The sequence below is a fragment of the Plutella xylostella genome, chromosome 8 (genome assembly GCF_932276165.1).
Source record: "Plutella xylostella chromosome 8, ilPluXylo3.1, whole genome shotgun sequence".
NCBI lineage: Eukaryota > Metazoa > Arthropoda > Insecta > Lepidoptera > Plutellidae > Plutella > Plutella xylostella.
In genome coordinates, this window is record NC_063988.1 from 986989 (window position 1) to 1008350 (window position 21362).

The 21362-nt window shown below is 42.2% G+C and overlaps 1 protein-coding gene across 5 annotated transcripts in view; it reads left to right on the forward strand.

The window, feature by feature from the left end:
- LOC105394978 (amyloid protein-binding protein 2) overlaps positions 1 to 21219 on the forward strand; it is a 40257-nt gene extending 19038 nt beyond the window's left edge. The window contains exons 2-15 of one of the 5 annotated variants that reach the window (XM_048622723.1): positions 10381 to 10494; positions 11030 to 11144; positions 11693 to 11819; positions 12243 to 12422; positions 13391 to 13573; positions 13912 to 14119; positions 14407 to 14469; positions 15269 to 15364; positions 15818 to 15923; positions 16988 to 17130; positions 17574 to 17739; positions 18587 to 18715; positions 19167 to 19318; positions 19400 to 21219. In XM_048622723.1, coding sequence (XP_048478680.1) covers positions 10381 to 10494; positions 11030 to 11144; positions 11693 to 11819; positions 12243 to 12422; positions 13391 to 13573; positions 13912 to 14119; positions 14407 to 14469; positions 15269 to 15364; positions 15818 to 15923; positions 16988 to 17130; positions 17574 to 17739; positions 18587 to 18715; positions 19167 to 19273 — 1737 coding nt within the window. In that variant the 3' untranslated portion in view covers positions 19274 to 19318; positions 19400 to 21219. Of the gene's footprint in view, positions 1 to 10380; positions 10495 to 11029; positions 11145 to 11263; positions 11331 to 11692; positions 11820 to 12242; positions 12423 to 13390; positions 13574 to 13911; positions 14120 to 14406; positions 14566 to 15268; positions 15365 to 15817; positions 15924 to 16987; positions 17131 to 17573; positions 17740 to 18586; positions 18716 to 19166; positions 19319 to 19399 lie in introns of those variants that run through there. The other 4 variants (XM_048622725.1, XM_048622722.1, XM_048622724.1 and 1 more) reach the window with 4 other exon arrangements.
- Positions 21220 to 21362: the final 143 nt, after the last annotated feature.

A 21362-nucleotide genomic window follows, 5' to 3' on the forward strand; every position in this document is an offset into this window, starting at 1 on the left:
AAGTACATAACATACAAGTATTATGCCAATAATTATCCTATCTGTCCTATCTGAGCAAATCCCGATCATGATTTGAGAGACAGCACCAGCAGAATAATAATAACATTAAAGCATTTATTATTACGTGTAATTAAATTAATTATTTCTCGCTAACACCACGTCGGGTCCGCGACTTCAATTATTATTGTTGTTGTCGTCTCGTTACTGATTATGTTTAATTGTCCGCATTATGTGAGTGATTACTTCATTATCAGTCTCCCTCCGCACCTAGAGTCGACCGCGCTAACTCTGCAAGAGAAACAAGTGCGAACAATAAAAAGTATTTGGGCAACAATTATACAATAAAAGTAGTTTTGTGTTTTCTGACACTGATGCCATGTGTTGTCATACTCCTCTTAGATCATCAAGGTTACCAGTAAAAGAAAAGAATTTTTTAGCCATTGCCCATTTGGGCAGTCAGCGACTGAAAAATGATCTAAAACTGAAAACTCCACTGAGCGATAACACACTCAATGCTTGACCTGTTTGAGATTGCTTAACCTGACGACCGTCGGGCGCATACGTAATGAACGATAGTTTCCTGAATACCAATGTTGATAGTATTAATAAAATTGTGAGTGATGTGAACTCTTGGGCCGGGTTAGTGTCAGTATGAGGAAGTGGGAGCCAAGGACAATCATAGTTGTGTAGAGTTGATTATAGAACTTGTATTGATAAAAAGTAGATTGAAATCTGTTGTAGTCGAAATGAATAGTGAATGAATTTAGTTCCAAAATCACTGTAATATTTTACTTTGCAAAGCGAATTTTCCTCTAGTTTGAAAATGTGTAAATTATATTCAAATCATTGATTACCAAGTGACATAACAATGTGCAAAATGTTAACATGTTATTAGTTACTGTCAATTGAATACAATTATCTTGAAGACAGTTAAGTCGTATGCTAAACATGTTGAATCATTATTGAGTCCAAGACAGAAAATGACTGCTCAAACTTGGTTTTATAAATTGATTTGAAACTGTAATTCAATGTTGCGTAACAAACGACTAACAAATAGTTTCTGTATAGGGTTCTGTCAGATCCACATAAGTTACGTCAGATTTAACAGATAATAAAAAGCGATGCTGCTTAATGTTAGGTGGTGGTGACCCCGCTGGTTACTTTATCAACCCATATTCAGTGCGATGGCTGGTGGTGGTGGATGATGCCGACAATAATGGCTCACGCCCGCATCAAATTGCAACAATATGCAGTTGACAATCAATCGATCTTGGTGCACCCATATTGTGTTTCAATAACACGCCATTTTGCAAATTGACTTCTTAAAGTGCTGTCACTGCGTTGAATGCACTTGCGTTCCGTGACCTCGGGAGGAATATACGTTTGATGATTGATTTGTTTTGCAAATTGGTAGGTAATGGATCTTTTGTGTTGATGATTTGACAATATAATTCGCAATAACTTATTATGAATCTTTTATGAATACTTTTTACAGAGCTTAAAAATATGAGTCCAAAGATAGTAGACTATAAAACTAAGTCGACGGTCGGTACAGCCTCGACCACAGAGCCAATATCCTCCTGAGATACTCCAGAGTAGGGATGCCCGATCTGAATCGATCTTTTGGAAGATCGATTCACGGCAATACGATCTATCGATTTTTTGAATCGATTCAATGGCATACGATCTTTAGGAAAATCGAATCGTATGCAGAGAAGATCGTATTGAAAAAATCGTATCATCAGAAAACGAAACTCCCTCCCGATTTATATTAAGAATCTATTAAATACTTTTTTATGATACGATCTTCCAAGATCGATTTAATCGATTCAAAGCCATACGATCTAGATCGAGAATCGATTCACGGTGTTACTTTCCATTACGATCCAAAAGATCGATTCAAGCCAGAAAATCGGGCATCCCTACTCCAGAGCCTTGTCAAAAATATTTTGGAGTAATTTTAAAGAGAAAAGATTTTAAAGTAAACAACTTTCACACTTTCCCCCTTACCCCCTGGCCACAGCCAATTGCGGCGCGGCGTGCGGCGCGGCGAGCGGCGCGGCTAGCGGTGAGCGCCGAAAACAAACGCTAGACAACGTACGAAGTATGCCACAGCTAGCCGCGGCGCGAAATGCGGCGTGGCTAGCGGCGCGGGTTGACTGGCGCGGTGCGCGGCGGCGGCGGGCGGCGCGGTGTGCGAGCGAAACAAATGTACTAGAGAGTATCGAGGCGGCCACAGCTCAAAGCGGCGCGCGCGGCGGCATCAAGTGGACGGACTAGCCAACGCGCGACCAAAACAAATGTCGAGCTGTGGCATACCACCGCAATCCGCACCGCCCGCCGCCCCTCACGCCGCACCTCATCCCGCACCGCTGAAAGCTGTGGCTGGACCCTTACCCCGTGGCCACAGCCAATTGCGGCGCGGCGTGCGGCGCGGCGAGCGGCGCGGCTAGCGGTGAGCGCCGAAAACAAACGCTAGACAACGTACGAAGTATGCCACAGCTAGCCGCGGCGCGAAATGCGGCGCGGCTAGCGGCGCGGGTTGACTGGCGCGGTGCGCGGCGGCGGCGGGCGGCGCGGTGTGCGAGCGAAACAAATGTACTAGAGAGTATCGAGGCGGCCACAGCTCAAAGCGGCGCGCGCGGCGGCATCAAGTGGACGGACTAGCCAACGCGCGACCAAAACAATGGTCGAGCTGTGGCATACCACCGCAATCCGCACCGCCCGCCGCCCCTCACGCCGCACCTCATCCCGCACCGCTGAAAGCTGTGGCCACGGCCTTATTCATAAAAAAGTTACTGGACGCTTTAGTTATTGAACTGTTTTGTCACTATCTGTCAAAGAACAAATGGTTCTCTGTCAGAGAGTGACAAAACAGTTCATTAGCTAAAGCGTCCAGTAACTTTAATAAGGGGGTTTGACTATAGGTACATACTACTAATACTTACACCTATTAATACTTATTTCTTGAATGCACAATGATATAATCAAACCCGAATAACTAAGTATGTCATTCGGCAATTGTTTACATAGTGACTGTCCGAGTCACTGACCGCTTGTGTCAACATCACACTTTTTTCCTTATTTGTGTACAGTGCTCCAAAATTTATAATGCGCATAGAAATCTTTGACAGATCAGTTATTTTCGATTATGTGACAACTGTTATTGACTCCTATATCTTTCGAACAAGGTGCAAAATGCAAGTGTTTTTTTAAGGCTCTTACAATTTAATGATTCGGGTGTGAAGATCTGCATGTGCATTATTAATTTCGGACAAGTGTAAATGGTCGATGATTTTATTTTTATTTTGGTACTTTTAAACTGGTGTTAGGAAAGGGTTTAAAGATCTGGAATTTATTTTTTATTGGGTTTTTATTAAAAGCCACTAGTTTATCAAGATTAGCCTCGATTTAATAGTCTCATATAAATCGATACACAGTGATACACATGAAGTAAGAGATGACGGCCAACACATAGAGTACATGGTATTTTCCTTTTTCTTGACTATGGCTTTTCGTTTACAATTCCAACACTAGGCCTTAAACAAAAATCATATCAATAGGCAAAAGAAAATTAGCACAATTCTAGGCCTCAAACAAAATATCATAACTTATATAGGTATATAAAACTAAAACATAACTTTAACACTGACTAACGGAGTACAAATAAACAATATCACAAAAAAACATATATGAAAACAAGTTAATCAGTTTTAAGTAGTTTAGACACAAACTTATAATGCTTCTCTGAAGTTAATGGCTTCGTTAACACGTCCGCCAACATTTCCTCAGTAGGAAGGTAACTTAAATCAATAACCTTCTTACTTATCAACTCTTTAACATAATGGTGCCTTATATCTATATGTTTGGTACGCGAGTGTGTTACAACATTCTTACAGATTTTCTGTGCTGATTGATTATCGTTAAACAAATCTATTTTGTACACAATACCAGTACATTCTTTAAGAAATGTTTGCAAGAACAGAGCCTCCTTGCAGGAGTCAGAGACCGCCATGTACTCAGCTTCAGTACTAGAAAGCGCTACAGTCCGTTGCTTTCGGCTTTCCCACGAAATAACTGAACTACCAAGACTAAAAACATACCCAGTATATGACCGACGATCCATCTGATCTCCTCCCCAATCAGCATCTGTAAAACCAGTAATTTTCAAATCGTCACCCTTTTGAAATAGTAGACTGTAATGTATTGTTCCTTTTAAATATCTCAGCACCCTTTTCGCTGCTTTCCAGTGAGTTTCACCAAAACAGTTATTGAACTGGCTTAGATAGCTGATGCTATGAGTAATATCCGGCCTGGAACATACTGACAGGTACATTAAACACCCAATAAGGCTCCTATAATCATATTTACATGCCGAATTCTCTTCCTTTTTAAGTTGAATTCCAACTTCCATAGGAGTCTTAGCTGGTTTGCATTCTGCCATATGCAGTTTATCTAAAACTTTCTTTATGTAGCTGGACTGATCCAAAGTATAGCTTCCATCAGGTAATCTAGCAATTTTCATACCTAGAACCTGATGAGCCGGTCCCAAATCATGCATCACGAACTCTTTCATCAGCCCTTCCTTAATAACTTTCTTTTTCTCAGAATTTTCGGAGCTAAAGATCATGATGTCATCCACATACAGCGCTACGATTATTACTTCATCATCAGTATTATGAATATACACCGATTGCTCAGAAGATAGTCTACTAAATTGCAATTTATTGATGAAAACATCATTAATGCGTTCATACCATGCTTTCGCCGCCTGTTTTAAGCCATAAATTGCTTTGTTCAGCTTATATACTTTCCTGACCTTTTCATCTTGACATCCACCTTGGGTGAAACCTTCAGGTTGCTCCATATATACAGTTTCGGTTAGTAACCCGTGCAAAAATGCAGTTTTTACATCTAGGTCCTCTATAACTAAATCATATTGAGCAGCTAATGCTAACAGTATTCTAACTGTTAAGTAGCGAGCCACAGGTGCAAATGTTTCATTGTAGTCAATTCCGTATCTTTGTGTATAACCCTTCGCCACCAGACGAGCTTTATACTTTAACAATTTTCCATTTAGGTCTCTCTTTTTGCTGAATATCCATTTACATTTTACTGGTTTTTGCCCTGAAGGCAGATCAACCAGTGTCCAGCATTCATTAACTATGAAAGAGTTATACTCGTCTTGTATAGCTTCCTTCCAATGTTTAGACTCGCAGCCACCCAGAGCCTCTTCTATTGTCTTCGGTATATCTTCGTCTTCTGTAACCGCTGTAAACCCAGCATTATTGCCCTGAAGGCAGATCAACCAGTGTCCAGCATTCATTAACTATGAAAGAGTTATACTCGTCTTGTATAGCTTCCTTCCAATGTTTAGACTCGCAGCCACCCAGAGCCTCTTCTATTGTCTTCGGTATATCTTCGTCTTCTGTAACCGCTGTAAACCCAGCATACCCATCCGTATCAGCATCTTCAAAATCAAGCGAGTCCTCCGAATCCATGCTTGAACATCCTGGAATATATGTAGGGTCCGAAGAGTGGTTATCCGAATTTACAGATTCTACTGATGAATCCAGACTGAACATGGTTTGTCTCCGAGGATTCACTGTGTCATCAGGTAACAACTGATCCATCTCGACGACGTCTGGCTGACATAATGTCTCAGAAGCTTCCGTCGACGACTGTGTTGGATCAGGTTGTGTAGTACTATCTAAGTTATCAGATGAATCTATAATTAACAAATCATCATGCTCTTTACTGTTATCATCATTGGACACTACTTTATCCAAAAACATACTTTCCATGAATGTGACGTGCCTGGCTTTAATACATTTCTTTGGAAAAGCAGGATCTACCAGTCTATACCCTTTACTATTCTCACAGTACCCTACAAAAATATACCTTTTGCATCTAGGGTCCAATTTCCTTGCTTTCTCATCAATGGCATATGCTACACAACCAAATACACGTAAGTGTGCTACATTCACCTTTTTGGATGTCCATTTTTCTTCAGGTGTTGTTCCCATGACCGCTCTGGTTGGTGTATAGTTCTTGAGTACGGCAGCCGTGTTCGCCGCCTCCGCCCAGTACTGTTTCTCCAACCCAGCCTCCTGGAGCATGCAGCGGGCTTTATCCATTATGGTGCGATTAGCCCGCTCTGCCACACCATTCTGTTGACTACAATGTGGGACAGTAGTTTGATGTTTTATCCCATTGCTCTTCAGATACTCCTGAAATTGATTAGACATGTACTCGCCACCATTGTCACTTCTCAAGGTTTTGATTTTTCTATCTGTTTCATTTTCTACAAGCGCTCTGAATAGTTTAAATTTCTCAAAGACCTCGCTCTTTCTATTCATGAAGTAGATGAATGTTTTCCTCGAGAAATCATCAATGAACGTAACAAAGTACCTTTTCCCACTAAAAGATGGTACCTGCATAGGTCCACATACATCTGTATGTACCAACCCTAGTTTGACATTAGACCTACTATGACTTTTCTTAGGGAATGGAAGTCTGGCCTGTTTACCTTCTATACAAGCTACACATGGATTAAAAGTAGTATTTGGATAATCCATACCTGTGACCAGCCCATTTTTCATTAGCTTCATACTCCTGGCATTCAGGTGCCCAAGTCGCTTATGCCACAACTCGTGATCAATGCACTGCGCAGACACCAGCGCAGACACCTCCGGAACCTCGCTATACTCTCCAGTCACCAACTCCTTCTTAATGCCCTGCTCAGAAACTAGTGCAGGCATCTCCAGAACCTCGCTAGACTGTTCAGTCGCCAACCCCTCACATGCTGAGTTCATGGCAATCCCTGACTTAACTACATCAAGCTCATAAACCCCATTAACACCAGTACCAGTGGCAATAACTTCACCTTCATCAATTATTTTACATAAATTCTTATCAAAAACTACACTAAACCCTTTTCTATTTAACTCACTAACAGAAAGTAGATTTGCTGATAGTTTAGGAATATAGTGGACTTCACTTACAGTCTTCAAACCAGTCTTTAATAATACTTTTACTTTGCCGATACCCTCAGTTAGTAACTTCTCTCCATTGGCAACATTTACTTCCAGCTTCTTGCTGCATTGCAGTTCTTGCATAATTTGCTTGTTATTGCACATGTGATGAGTCGCCCCTGAGTCGATGTACCATACGTCGTTCTGAACTTTCACCGACAAGGCCGTCAGTAGCGAGTTTTCTTTTCCACTACTTCGTCTTCCTCCCGCCTTAGGCTCGATGACTTCATCATTGGGGCAGTCCTTCTTCACGTGACCGGGCTTCTTACAACGAAAGCACCTCACTGTCCAAGGTCTCTTTACCGCCAGTGCATTCATTTCACCTTCCTTGACATCGCGCCGATGTTGCTCCTGCAGAAGTTTGCTCCTGACTGTCTCGCTTGTCAGCTTCGTATTGGAGTTCTCCAGCGCCATAATTAGTGGGTCGAAGTCCGTAGATAGCCCGCTCAGCATGATTATTCCAAGGAACTCATCCTCTATTGCTGAGCCTATATCCGACAGCTGCTGCCCGAGCTCCGTAATATATGATAGGTAGCTCTGCATACCATCTCTGTCCTGTAACTTCACACCAAACAGCGACCTCAATAGCCCGAGTCTTATACACAGCCCCTTGTCCTCATATGCACGCTGGAGGTTGCTCCAGGCCTCATAAGGCGTCTTTGCATTGCGTACATGTTGCAACGCAGACGGACCTACTGACAGACATATTTTTGCCATCGCCTTTTGCTTCTTCCTCTCATCCTTACAACTGTCCTCACCTTGGATACAGTCATGAAGATCCTCGTGCATGAGGAGCATTTTCAGCATAAATTTCCACTGGTTGTAGTCTTCCATCCCTTTTAGTTTCTCTACAGGGAGACCAATTGAACTAGAACTCGCCATTATTGCTGTTTGTATTTGTAAAACTGTTTGACAACCGGCCTTTTAATTAGAATTTTTAGTGGTAGTATTTTCCAAAAATATTTATTGTAGGACACGCGCCAAGCTGTCCTGGGCCCATAACCTATTGGGTTTTTATTAAAAGCCACTAGTTTATCAAGATTAGCCTCGATTTAATAGTCTCATATAAATCGATACACAGTGATACACATGAAGTAAGAGATGACGGCCAACACATAGAGTACATGGTATTTTCCTTTTTCTTGACTATGGCTTTTCGTTTACAATTCCAACATTTTTATCCTTAAATGCAGAAACGGTTTATTCAAGTAACACAGAAACCGCACTGGGAATATTCCACAAATAGCAAACAGGAATGTCTTAAACTATAGCTAGGAATGTCGTTTAGCCACAGCTAGGGTTGTCTAGGGCTAGCCAGGGACCCAAGTAAAAGACAGAAAATATTTTGTCATAAACTCTTGTTAACTTCCGTCAATGTTAAATCGACATAGGCAGGAAGAGTATTAGAAATTAAAGGGTGGGTACTATACTTTGTAAAATATAGCAATAGTCCTATGACGTTTGATTGACAGATTTTTAATATGTCTGGTGAATAAAGTTCACAATCCTTTGAAAAATAACAAATGACGATAAAATGTATGGATTTGACAGCTGTCATAGGGCTCATCCTATATTTTACAAAGTATAATAGTCTACATTACTTTGTATTTACATTGTAAAAATATTTATCTGTTAAAAAAATAATAAAAAGCCGTTTAAATTTTTAATTTATTCAGTTCCGGACCACCCAAATAAATTGATTAGAAACAAACTATTAAATCTAAAATCATTACACCAAATACATAAATCAATAATAAAAAGTACTGTTGCCACGAATAGTGAATTGGCCGAATACCGAATACCGAATATTCGGCGTCACTGCCGGCCGAAGCGCCGAATATTCGGCCGCCGAATATTCGGCGCTACAACCTGTTTTTTTTGTTCCTGGAACTGCTTTGAAGAAGTCGCTTCAGATTATATGACAAATGTTAATTATTAGGAGGCAGAATGCTGTGGCAAAGATGTTGAATTTTTATTTGATAATAGTTCGCCTAGATCGGATGGCCGATCCTTACAAGTGGTGGTCAGCAAACAAAAAACAATACCCGAACCTTTTGAAATTTGCAAAAACTTATCTTTCTTCACCTGGAAGTAGCGTTTATAGTAAGAGGTTATTTTCTGAGGGTGGTTACAATGAAAAGCGCAATCGTGGGCTACCAAAAATGCTGAAATGCTCGTTTTTATCCAGCACAACTTACTACTGATTAATTTTAAGTACTAAAATGTTGTGATTCGGAAATAAATACACAATTTTGATTAAAAGAACAAGTCATTTTTTACATGATTTACTATTCGGTATTCGGCCCGAATAGTACGCACTATTCGGCCGAATACCGAATACTGAAAAAACTGGCCGAATAGGCCGAATACCGAATAGTTGCCGAATATTCGTGGCATCTCTAATAAAAAGTCGAGCACACAAACAAACTTCGAGCTTGATTTAAATATTTGATTTTTATTGAGTAATTTAATTCTAATTAGCCTTTGTTCGTAATCCACGTAACATGTCAAAAGCGGCTCTAGCTCATTAGACGTATTTAATTATATGTAATACTAGTTTCTAAACGCACTGGCATTTAGTCAGCTGTTTCCTGACTAATACCTTATTTCCGGAATGTATCAGGATATGAGAGTAAACTTGAACAATTACACATTAGTCACATGTCTGCTAGATTAACAATATTCGAACTAGATGGAGTGCCAGTTCAAAAGAAACGTCTCGGCAAATAACACCCCACTTCTTATTTTGAATTAGTTCGGTTAGAAGATTTGTGACTTTATTCATTGGTGCAATGGTTGTCATTATGTTGAACATAAAACGGTTTGACAGTAAACAAAATGTGGACAGTTTTTTGCTTTGTTTTTGTATGTGACACCCTATCTTGTTCGTATATTGTTAATCTAAGCATGGCTGTAACTAGTTTATTAGCAGGGAAATGCAAATGTAACTTCTGGTTTCTATTATCGTAACGGCGCCGCTAAAAATAGAACGTTAAGCCATTCGTCATTTATTTTAAATGTCAAATGAGTGTTTACTAATTGTTGATCGTAGGTAATAATGTGTAGGTACACGTAGTAGGTAGTAATTTTATATCATCGGTGCTCCAGCCGTTTCCCCGTTAAGAGTAACAAACTTTCATCCATCCATTCTTACAACCTATCGCGTTTATAATATTAATATATATTGTAAAATATAGCTTGAGCTTCCACAAACTCTAAGTGTAAGACCTACTGTGTCTACTGTAAGACCTGCGACTCTCCATCTCCCTCAGATCCTGATTGCTAAGTAGGTATATTATGCTATCTTGCTCCCACACACGCTAACCCATCTCTCCGTCCCTCTCAGATGCTGCAGGAGAAGCGGCTGTGCATCCTGGGCTCGGAGCTGGCGGCGCTGGACACGTTCGAGCGCCTCGTGCGCTGCTCGGGCGCGCAGCTGCGCCTGCTGCAGTGCTTCCAGGTTGGTGTTCCATGGTGTCAAATCTGACGTAACTTGTATGGATCTGACAGATGTTTGATACGCGAGTGACGCTGCTATGGATTTTTGTCTGTGTGTGTCTAGTTAGGCTGCCAATCTGACCAGAGAGGAGCGAGGGTGATAATCGACCAATGGAATTCTGTAAAACCTCCGCTCATACTCCGCTCCGATATGGTGGTGAGGTAGCCTTTGCGTGGGATGTATGAAAGGTACCGTCTCGAGTGACGTATCCTGTTATTTTATACCCGGTGCAACTTGGGTCAGCGAATGGCAAGTATAATCTGACTGGTTAATCCTTTCGCGATGTGAAGCTAGATAGACGATGTTTTCTTCTGAAGTAGAAAAGTTCCAAAAGATTCGCTTCGACGGATGTCGGATAAAATAAATACATCTTCCACTTCAACTTGCTGGTGTTTACAAATTGACTACACATACGCTGGCCTCTATTCTTCTAACATTTCATTCGCAAATCCTTTCCCTTCCCGATAGTAACAAGTCCAATGTTTCTACATTGCAGGCGGTGATCGAGCACGGCTCCAAACTGCCGTCGGAGCTGGCGTGTGTGTACCTGGCCCGCTGCGACGCGCCGCGCCACCGCCGCGCCTACCTCATACAGCTCGGGCTCAGGCTAGGTCAGTTGTGTGTGTATGTCGAAGCCGGAACGTTAAATCCGCCGTATTACATTACGGCTAGCCGCATTACAAAACAGAGCCGCTTTGCAATGCGGCGGATCAACGGTTAGCCTTATTGAATACGGGGCATGAAAATGCGCACCTCCGCCGCGATTACCTACCTCATACAGCTCGGGCTCAGGCTAGGTCAGTTGTGTGTGTTGTTGATGCGTTGTAGGTTATGTAGGCTGTGACGATTGTGAAGGAGGAAGACAACTTGTAAATGATGAAAACTCTAAACGTAAATAATATACATTCATATAGGATGGCAACGAAAGTTTCATTGATAAAAAGCGCCCTTTGATATGTATAATAAATGTATTTCATCATTCATCCACTATTAACTGTGGGGTTACCAGCGTCGCTCGCTTATCAAATTTGACGTAACTAGTATGGATCTGGAGACTGTTTGACATACGAGTGACGCTGCCTATGGATTGTTAATTACTACTGTATCGGTAATGGCACGATAGCCGGTAATATTATTAAAAGTATTGTTATCATTCCAGGCGGGTTCCTGAACGAGGCCGGGTGGTACGCGGACGCGGAGCGCGTGCTGATGCGCTGCATCCAGCTGTGCCAGGCGCAGCCGCAGACTACCTACTGTCGCCGGCTGACGTTGGAGTGTGCGCACAGGTGAGGACTATTGAAATATGACGTTAAGTACAGGCCCATTACACATTATAATACACACATTATGAGGCGTGGATGCCTTCATCTGTGGGTACGAAACTTGCGACGGGCGGAGTGGCGGCGGGGCGGCGCGACGGCGATGTAATCAAATGCATTGTGTACGAACGGGCGACGGCTAACCGTCGCTCCGCCCGTCGCTAGTTTTGTACCCGCGGCCTCCGAGACGGCCCAGCGCTTTTGATGATAACCACATAGAAATAAGTAGAGGAAAGGACAGGGCGAAATCACGACGATTTTATACATTCCTATACACATCCTACGCTCTAAACCAGCACTTGCGTTTATCACTGACACGCTTCGAAAGAACCACATTTGTCATATCTTTAACGTCCATTTCTCTAACCTCAAATCTACCCTCTCCCGCAGACTCCTAAACACCCAATCAGCGTACTGCAGCTTCCCCGGCGCGGCGGAGACGTACGCCCTGTCGCTGCAGATCCTCGGGCTGCCGGCGGACACGCAGGACGCGCCGCCGGAGCCCCCCGCGGGGGGGGTGCGGGCAGGGGGGAGGGACGTGGCCACGCAGACTGATGCCGTGGAGGACAGGTGAGATAGTGAAACTATAGAGAGAGTAAGCTCCTACTACGCAACTCTTAAGAGACGCGACTGCGACGCAACGCTTGGTCGCATATATTTGATGAGTTACTGACGCGTCAAAAACCCGTTTTTAAAGGCTACTAGCTGTTCCCGCGTAGCCTATGTTCTTTCTCAGGGTCTAGACCACCTGTATACCAAATTTCGTTCAAATCCGTTCAGTAGTATTGGCGTGAAAGGTGAAAGAGTGAGTAACACTGAGGTTAAGCAACACATGGCTCGGTCACCTATTGGATGGGTAAGCCGTGGGTCCCAGTTACTGCAGATCCTCGGGCTGCCGGCGGACACGCAGGACGCGCCGCCGGAGCCCCCCGCGGGGGGGGGTGCGGTCAGGGGGGAGGGATGTGGCCACGCAGACTGACGCGGTGGAGGACAGGTGAGATAGTGTGTAGTAGTTTTTAGACGCCGTATGTATCCTCACTTATCTATCACTTACCGCTATTTAGTCAAGATTAGTATCAGCTCTGGCTTCCGCCAAAACTTTTGGAGAAAACCGGAGTTTAGACTAAATAAAACGACGCCCTCAACATAACGTAGGCCCTTCAGATACTAAACTAGCCAGTTAATTCACTCACATGCAAAGAAACAGTTCCACTTACAAAATTCCGACTCTAAATGGTCTAATTTTTTTTATAACAAGCAACTTTTTTATGTACTTACTTCAATATTGCAGACGGCACCATTCAGCCAGAATTTTCCACTTAGAAATAAATTGGTGCTTTTCTGACTGTAACTTTTTAATTGCCCGTGAGTTTATGAGAATACCATCCGCTTAAAAACCAAAATTCGAAAATTTTCTTAAAGAACCAGCCAGTCCACTCACGTGCTCTATATCGTCGTACTCCATAGAAAAACTATTTAAAACACGAACGCCATCCTTCCAAAACCCAAATCCAATATTTTCTTTTTTCCCCTTACAGACTGCAAGAGCCAGCCAGTCCCTCCGGCTCGGTGACCTCGTCCCCAGTAGAAGGGCTGCGGCACCTCCTCCCTAGAGTCTACAAGGAGTTCAGCGCGCTGTTCTTCGTGCGCTGCGACTACAACGCGGCCTACACGTGGGGCATGCACGCTTTACGCCTGCTCCACAACGACACGCCAGCCAAGTGAGTGTCATCATCATCACTACCTATCACATCCCTACTGCTGGGGCACGGGTCTCCTTCCAATGGAGGAAGGGTTTAATTTAATCCTAGTCCACCACGCTGGCCTAGTGCGGGTTAGTGGACCCCAACACAAGCAAGCTTGTGCCGAGGGACTTGTGGGGTATGTGGGCAACTGGACTGTCAGATGTTTTCTAGCTGCCCGAAGACCTCTAGGCTTAACGACTGCTGCCGAAACAGCAACCTGGACTAACAATAAATGCTTATAGCATTAAGTACACCCTTTGTACACTTAAATAAATAAAATAAATAAATAAATAACCCTCTCCAATCTATTCCAGAATCACAGTAGAAGTCCTCCGAGCCTGTGCCAAGGCGTGCGTGGTCAAGCGCCGCTTCGTACGCGCTGGTTCACTCATAAGAGCCGCCGTGGCGCTGGCAAGAAGGACCTTCGGACCTCAACATCCGAGACTAGCACATGCGTTACTGGACTACGGGTTTTATTTGCTGAATGTGGACTCGATTAATCACAGTGTGGCTGTTTATGAGGTACGTAACTTGTAAAAAACATGCGATCCAAACAAGAGGTCCAAAACTGTTACTTTAATCAGTATGACGAGCAGTGATGAGCGTAGCCGAGAGAGCGTAGCGTAGACGAGAGTTAGTTCTGTTTGGAAGCGCCATTTTGTTTTATTTATTTTTATTTTACCATCTAGTGCCTATTAAATTTAATTTTATGTTTATTTTAAAACGGTAGAAGCTGTCTTGGACAAAATGACTTACATTTCATTGTAGGTATTCACTACTCTCCTTTTAACCATTATTCCTTTCCCCAGGAAGCGCTATCCTGCCTGCGGCGCGTGTTCGGGCGCTCCTCGCTGCACGTGGCGACGGCGCAGGAGGACCTCGCGTACGCGCTGTACGTGCTCGAATACTCGTCGGGGCGCTTCTACAAGGCGCGAGACCATGCGGAGAGAGCCATCCGGATCATTGAGGTGACTAGTCATTAGTAGTCACTGTAGCGAGCCAGTAGGGATCATTGAGGTGACTAGTCACTAGTAGTCACTGTAGCGAGCCAGTAGGGATCATTGAGGTGACTAGTCACTAGTAGTCACTGTAGCGAGCCAGTAGGGATCATTGAGGTGACTAGTCACTAGTAGTCACTGTAGCGAGCCAGTAGGGATCATTGAGGTGACTAGTCACTAGTAGTCACTGTAGCGAGCCAGTAGGGATCATTGAGGTGACTAGTCACTAGTAGTCACTGTAGCGAGCCAGTAGGATCATTGAGGTGACTAGTCACTAGTAGTCACTGTAGCGAGCCAGTAGGGATCATTGAGGTGACTAGTCACTAGTAGTCACTGTAGCGAGCCAGTAGGGATCATTGAGGTGACTAGTCACTAGTAGTCACTGTAGCGAGCCAGTAGGGATCATTGAGGTGACTAGTCACTAGTAGTCACTGTAGCGAGCCAGTAGGGATCATTGAGGTGACTAGTCACTAGTAGTCACTGTAGCGAGCCAGTAGGGATCATTGAGGTGACTAGTCACTAGTAGTCACTGTAGCGAGCCAGTAGGGATCATTGAGGTGACTAGTCACTAGTAGTCACTGTAGCGAGCCAGTAGGGATCATTGAGGTGACTAGTCACTAGTAGTCACTATAGCGAGCCAGTAGGAATCATTGAGGACGTGGCGACGGCGCAGGAGGACCTCGCGTACGCGCTGTACGTGCTCGAATACTCGTCGGGAAGGTTCTACAAGGCGCGAGACGACGCGGAGAGAGCCATCCGGATCATTGAGGTAGAATAGAATAGAATATATCTTTATTCGCCATCAAAATACCAGAACAGACAAAAAATACTTAAAAACAATGAATAATACGCGTCCTTATCGCTATGAGGTATGATATCTAAGATGATGTCGGTCTAGTATTGTTTGGATTACGATATTTGGGAGGATGCAAAGCGATTGCTCTTTCTTACAATAACGAAAGTGCACTCTGGAAAACCGCTAACCCCCGTCGATTAGCGTGGTGAAAAATTATCCAAAGTTAGGAAAGTAGTTTAGACCTTAGGGGATAATTCACAATTCACATTGGTATTCGAGAGAGCCAGATGCAGGCACCAACACCCCAACAGAGAATATAATAGAATCTTCTCGTCAGGCTACCTGAGATTGTCACCGCGGTGCATACAATCTAATGTACGTTCACCCATTACATTATTATAAAATCTTCAATATTCCCTCTTCCAGAACCTAGTCCCCCCCGAGCACCTCCTGCTAGCGTCTGCGAAGCGCGTGAAGGCGCTCATACTGGAAGAGATAGCTCTGGACACGCCGGCCGGGCAGGACTTGAGTGGTAATAGCGCACAGTCGCCGCCGGTTGGACTAAATACACAAAGGCTGTTGTTTTTATTGAACATAAATAAAATGCTCTTAGCGTTAAGCCCTCCTTCTGTACATTTATTTCTAATATTTGTGCAATAAAGAATTAAATAAATAAATAAAAAAGATAAAGAGACAACATGCAGCCCTGTAAATTGTGTATTTGGTTCAACTGGCGGCACTAGCTTTCCACCAGTGGTGTGCCGTGCGACATTTCGATGCGATGAAAGATTGATAGACTATTGATCTTTTGACTGTCAAAATGAGAAGGAGAAATCTTTCCGCACTAAATATATATTTCAAACCGACCGTCGGTTTATTAGATATATTGCATTCATATTGTTTATTGATTATTAAAAACATTGACACATTCCTCGCACCGCACATCTCTGGGAGAAACGCAGCCTAAAAGCTGACTCACACATAGTTTTATTTGCTTGTGAATATTTATAACTACCACACCTACACCTAAAGGCAACATCACCGCACCTAAAGGCAACATCACCGTATACTTGATGCTTTTCAGGAGCGTATTAGAGCCTAGCCCCAAATTAATAGCTTTATGACACTTTACAATAGGTTTAAAATTGACATTGTGACATACGAATTTCATCGTTTTGACTGACGTAAAGAGTCGAAATTCGTTTATTTCAATGTCAATTTTAACCTTGTTGTAAATTTAAAATACGGTCTATGAATTTGAGGGTAAGTAAACTCTGCACATTTCATAGTCGCGTAATTCCAAACCTATACAAAGCATATAAAGGGAACAAGTATACACTCTGCGTTTCAGAAGCGCGTCTAATCAAAGATCTTCTTTCTAAACCTTTACTAGAGCACCTTAAGGCAACAACTATACTCTATGCGTTTTAAAAGCACGGCTTATCAAATTTAATATCTTCTTTCTAAACCTTTACAAGAGCACCTAAAGGCAACAAGTATACTCTGTGCGTTTCAAAAGCGCAGCTAACCAAATATCTTCTTTCTAAACCTACACAAGAGCACCTAAAGGCAACAAGTATACTCTGTGCGTTCCAGAAGCGCGCCTCCTCGAGGAGTCCGAAGCCCTGCACCGCGCCGCGCTCACGCTGTCCACTCGCGCCTTCGGGGAGAACAACGTGCAGACCGCCAAGCATTATGGCAACCTGGGGAGACTGTACCAGAGTATGCAGAAGTTTCAGGTGAGGGAGTATTTTTAAAATATATTCTTATATAAGGGATTACATTCATTATAAGTGCCCGCCTAGCCATAGACTAGACATCTGAAATTCTAATTGCTTATAGCAATTAGACAATAATGTAATCAAATATTATCAATTAGCTATAATTCACCGACAATTTATCATAGTAGGAGTCTAGTTATAGGTAAGGCTAAATTGTGTATTTTATAGTCGCTACTGGCAAGGATATTTTTACAAACCAAGTGGATAAATGTCATTTATCCGACGATACCATTATAAACTGTATAACACCGTGCTAAGCTATGTATGCTTGTTTTGCACTAGAGAACTCGTCTGTTTTGAATCATCATCATCATCATCATCAGCCTATAGCATTCCACTGCGTTGAATATGTAGATGAAAACAATTTATTAAATATACATGTCATGTGTTTTTTTCCCCAGGACGCAGAAACGATGCACCTGAAGGCCATAGCGATCAAGGAGGCTCTCCTAGGCTCCGAGGACTACGAGGTGGGGCTCAGCATCGGCCACCTCGCGTCGCTGTACAACTACCACATGAACATGCACGCCGCCGCCGAGACGCTCTACTTCAGATCTATATCCATCAGTGAGTGATAATAATAATAATAATATGTGGGGACATCTCACACACGGCCATCCGACCCCAAGCTAGACAGAACCTGTGTTATGGGTGTCGGACAGCTGATATATCTACACAAATACATAGATAGATAGATACTAAATATAAATATCAACACCCAAGACCCGAGTACAAATATCTGTCTTTAAACAAATATCTGCCCCAGCCGGGAATCGAACCCGGGACCTTCGGCTCAGTAGTCAGGGTCACTAACCACTTCGCCATTCGGTCATCAAAGAGTGTATAGTGTCACCAGCATACCTAGCACGGGGCACCTCGCGTCGTTGTACAACTACCACATGAACATGCACGCCGCCGCCGAGACGCTCTACTTCAGATCTATATCCATCAGTGAGTGTATAGTTTCACCAAAAGGGCTAGCACGGGGCGCAAGACGCGCCAAACAAGATGTCACAATAATGACAAGAATTTTGAGTATATAGTTTCACCAGAAAGGCTAGCACGGGGCGCAAGACGCGATAAAAAAGACGTCATAAAAATCAATGAATTTTGGCGAACGCAAGATTTTTGTCACGTCTAGCGTCCCATGCTAGTAAGCTATTACTTACACCAGTAAAGTGAAAAACCGTAGTCTAGCTCTACTGTTTGTCACTGACATGGTAAGAGAGTAGATAAAGCGTGTAAATGCCGCAATTGACTAATAGTGGCATAGCGTCAATGACGTCGTTCGGTCTCCGCACCTCTAAGGCTGCGTTCCCAGTAGGCAAACTCCTTACTTTGAAGGTCATTTACCATGAAAATGACAACATTGCCACTAAATCTAACTAATGTATCTTTTCTCTTCCTCCTCCAGGTTTGAAGTTATTCGGCGAGCGCTACTCGGGGCTCGAGTACGACTACCGCGGGCTCGTGCACGTGTTCACCTCGCTCAAGCGCCACGACCGCGCCGAGTTCTACAACCGTCTGTTGCACCACTGGCACGGTATGTATATGTAGCATAGATATATACATATATAGGGGTTGCTAAAGTAACACGGGGCGCAAGACGTGACAAAAATCATGCGTCGCGCTCGCTCACATCGCGCGGCCTCGCGAGCGTGGCGACGTAAGATTTTTATAACATCTTGTCCCGTTTTAGGTATGGAGAATTTCCACCAGAGTCACCCTCTGTCGTCTTACTTTTTGGAACAGCCTGTATAGACGACCGGATGGTGCAGTAGTTACAGTAGAGGCAGTGTAATACGTATCGACAGTATTCTGCATACATTTTCAGATAAAGATTTCAATATAAGTTGCGCCAGTGCGTCCACTTTTCGTTCGTGCTTTGAAACAAAAACTTTCATAGTTTTCCTGTACCTACAATGCCTAACTGTAATCTGTAACATTCCTGTACTATGCCTACTATTGTTAACCCCTACCTTGTATTATTCCAGAGCTCCGCGAGCAGTCCAAGGCGGAGCAGCAGCCGTCGATCGGCGACGAGCAAGTCCCGCCGCTGGACGAGCTGAAGGCGCAGTTCTTCAGCCCCACGGCCGACTGAGCGCCTCGCAGCCGACACAACAACAACTATTGTGGGGACAGTGACGTACAGCCGAGACGTTAACAACTATGTGAGCGACGTAGCACGAAGTGACACGTTAACAACCATTATTGTTTCAACAGTGAGCGAGTGACACGTACCGCCAACACGTTAACAACTAGTATTTGAAAAGATCGTGAGGAATCGTTCGGAAATTTAAATTTGTTGGTTTCAGTTTCGGAATTGTGTTGTGACGGTGGAGTGACTACAGTGTGTTAGTACTAATACGAGTAAGTATGATGTTATAAAGTATTCGCTTTAGCGCCGTTTCTGAATTTACTAGCAGTTGGGCCGATTCTAAAGCAGGAAAGCTCAATTAGGGGATGTTAAAAGCAGTTGACACCTTAAACTCCTTAACATGTCTTTTCGCATAAGATCTTCGATAACTTGTTGATCATGATTTGCCTTAGAATCGGCCCGATATAACAATATTATAAAGTTATATGTCCTTAATATAATAACAGATTGCAGAACCTGTGCCTCAATAAATTAAATGCACAATTTTTGTCGTATCTACATATTAATGTATTAGTAAGTTATTAGTCAATACAATCATAGACTCACTATAAATAATAAAGTGCGAAAAACATCTATTAATGCCGTTTTTGTCTTCATTTTATTTTTGTTTATATATTGTTTGCGCACAATTTTTTTTTGACGAAATATTGTAAAACGTATATCAAGTAATGACTTTACATGGTAAAAACAAAATGTTAGGCTTGACTTGTGAAATTGTATTTAATGTAGTCGCCATATTTAGACGTCGTTTTTAAATTAATCGAATAGAGCTTATTATTTGTTCCTTTGTGTTAGTAAAATTATTGTCTATTTAAATTGTTCTTATTATATTAGGTAGCTGTGTTTCAGTTGCTGCTTAGTGTAGTGTAGGCTGTCTGAACCGTTTGTGCAATGTGTTTGACTGTTCAAATAATGTTTTTGTTTAGGTAAAATGTAACTTTATGTGTATGTCGCCAATGTTGCCAGCTGAGACGGCTTGTGTTGAATATATTATTGAGAGAAATTAATTAATAATTATAGCATATATCTTTATTCTTATAAAACGCAAGATTTTATGTGCGTGTATTCAAAATATCTTCTATATATTATGTATTCACATAAATAAGGCTGTCTTATGATAAATGCAGAAGAACATAGTTACATATCTCTTCAAACAATACGCTCCGATGAAATGAGTTTTAATCGTTTACAAACCGTAGTAAGTATGTACTTATAAAACGATTATGTTAGCAATAACGCCAATAACCTTGTAGTATTTTATAGAAGTTATTTTCATACATCGCAGCTTGAGATACATAGTATTTTTACGATTGCATATATGTAATAGAGTATGAATATAGAGTAAAGAGGTTTGTGTCGATCTGAGTGGCTGTTGTCAGAGAATGAGGCATGCAGTAAATATCTTTTACAGATGTGACGATCTTTTATTTTGATATATCCTTTTCATTAATTAATTAAGCACATAGGTATTTAACTTTGTCTGTAAGATATCTCAGGATCATATTTCTTAAGCCGAGTTATATGCGATACATCGCTTACTTGTATGTTATAAGCTTAACCTTATGTAAAATAATGAAATCCAAAATGTAATCACATAAAGTTGCTTTATTCATAAATTTAAATAAAGATTACAAAAGGGTAAAATTAAAGCTTAAATTATACTCGTTTTTCAGCTGTAATGCACTCTATAATTTGAACATCTATTAAATAATTGAACAATAATAAATATATAATATCTCTTCATGTACACTTCGTATACACTTCTAAAAGGCAATATTTAAGACACTATTTTTTTCACATAATAAGTATGTGCTAAAACACCATTGCTTCATTGACACATTTAAGCTTTACTTTGCAATATTTGTAAACCTAAAGTCTCGAAGTTACATTAAGGGCGTCTTGCACAACAAAGTTAAATAAAATTAAATCTATGACCTCTTGCTCTGACATTATACTGTCAGAGCAAGAGACAAACTATTTAATTTTATTTAACTTTGTTGTGCAAGACGCCCTAAAACGTCAATAGTCAGAT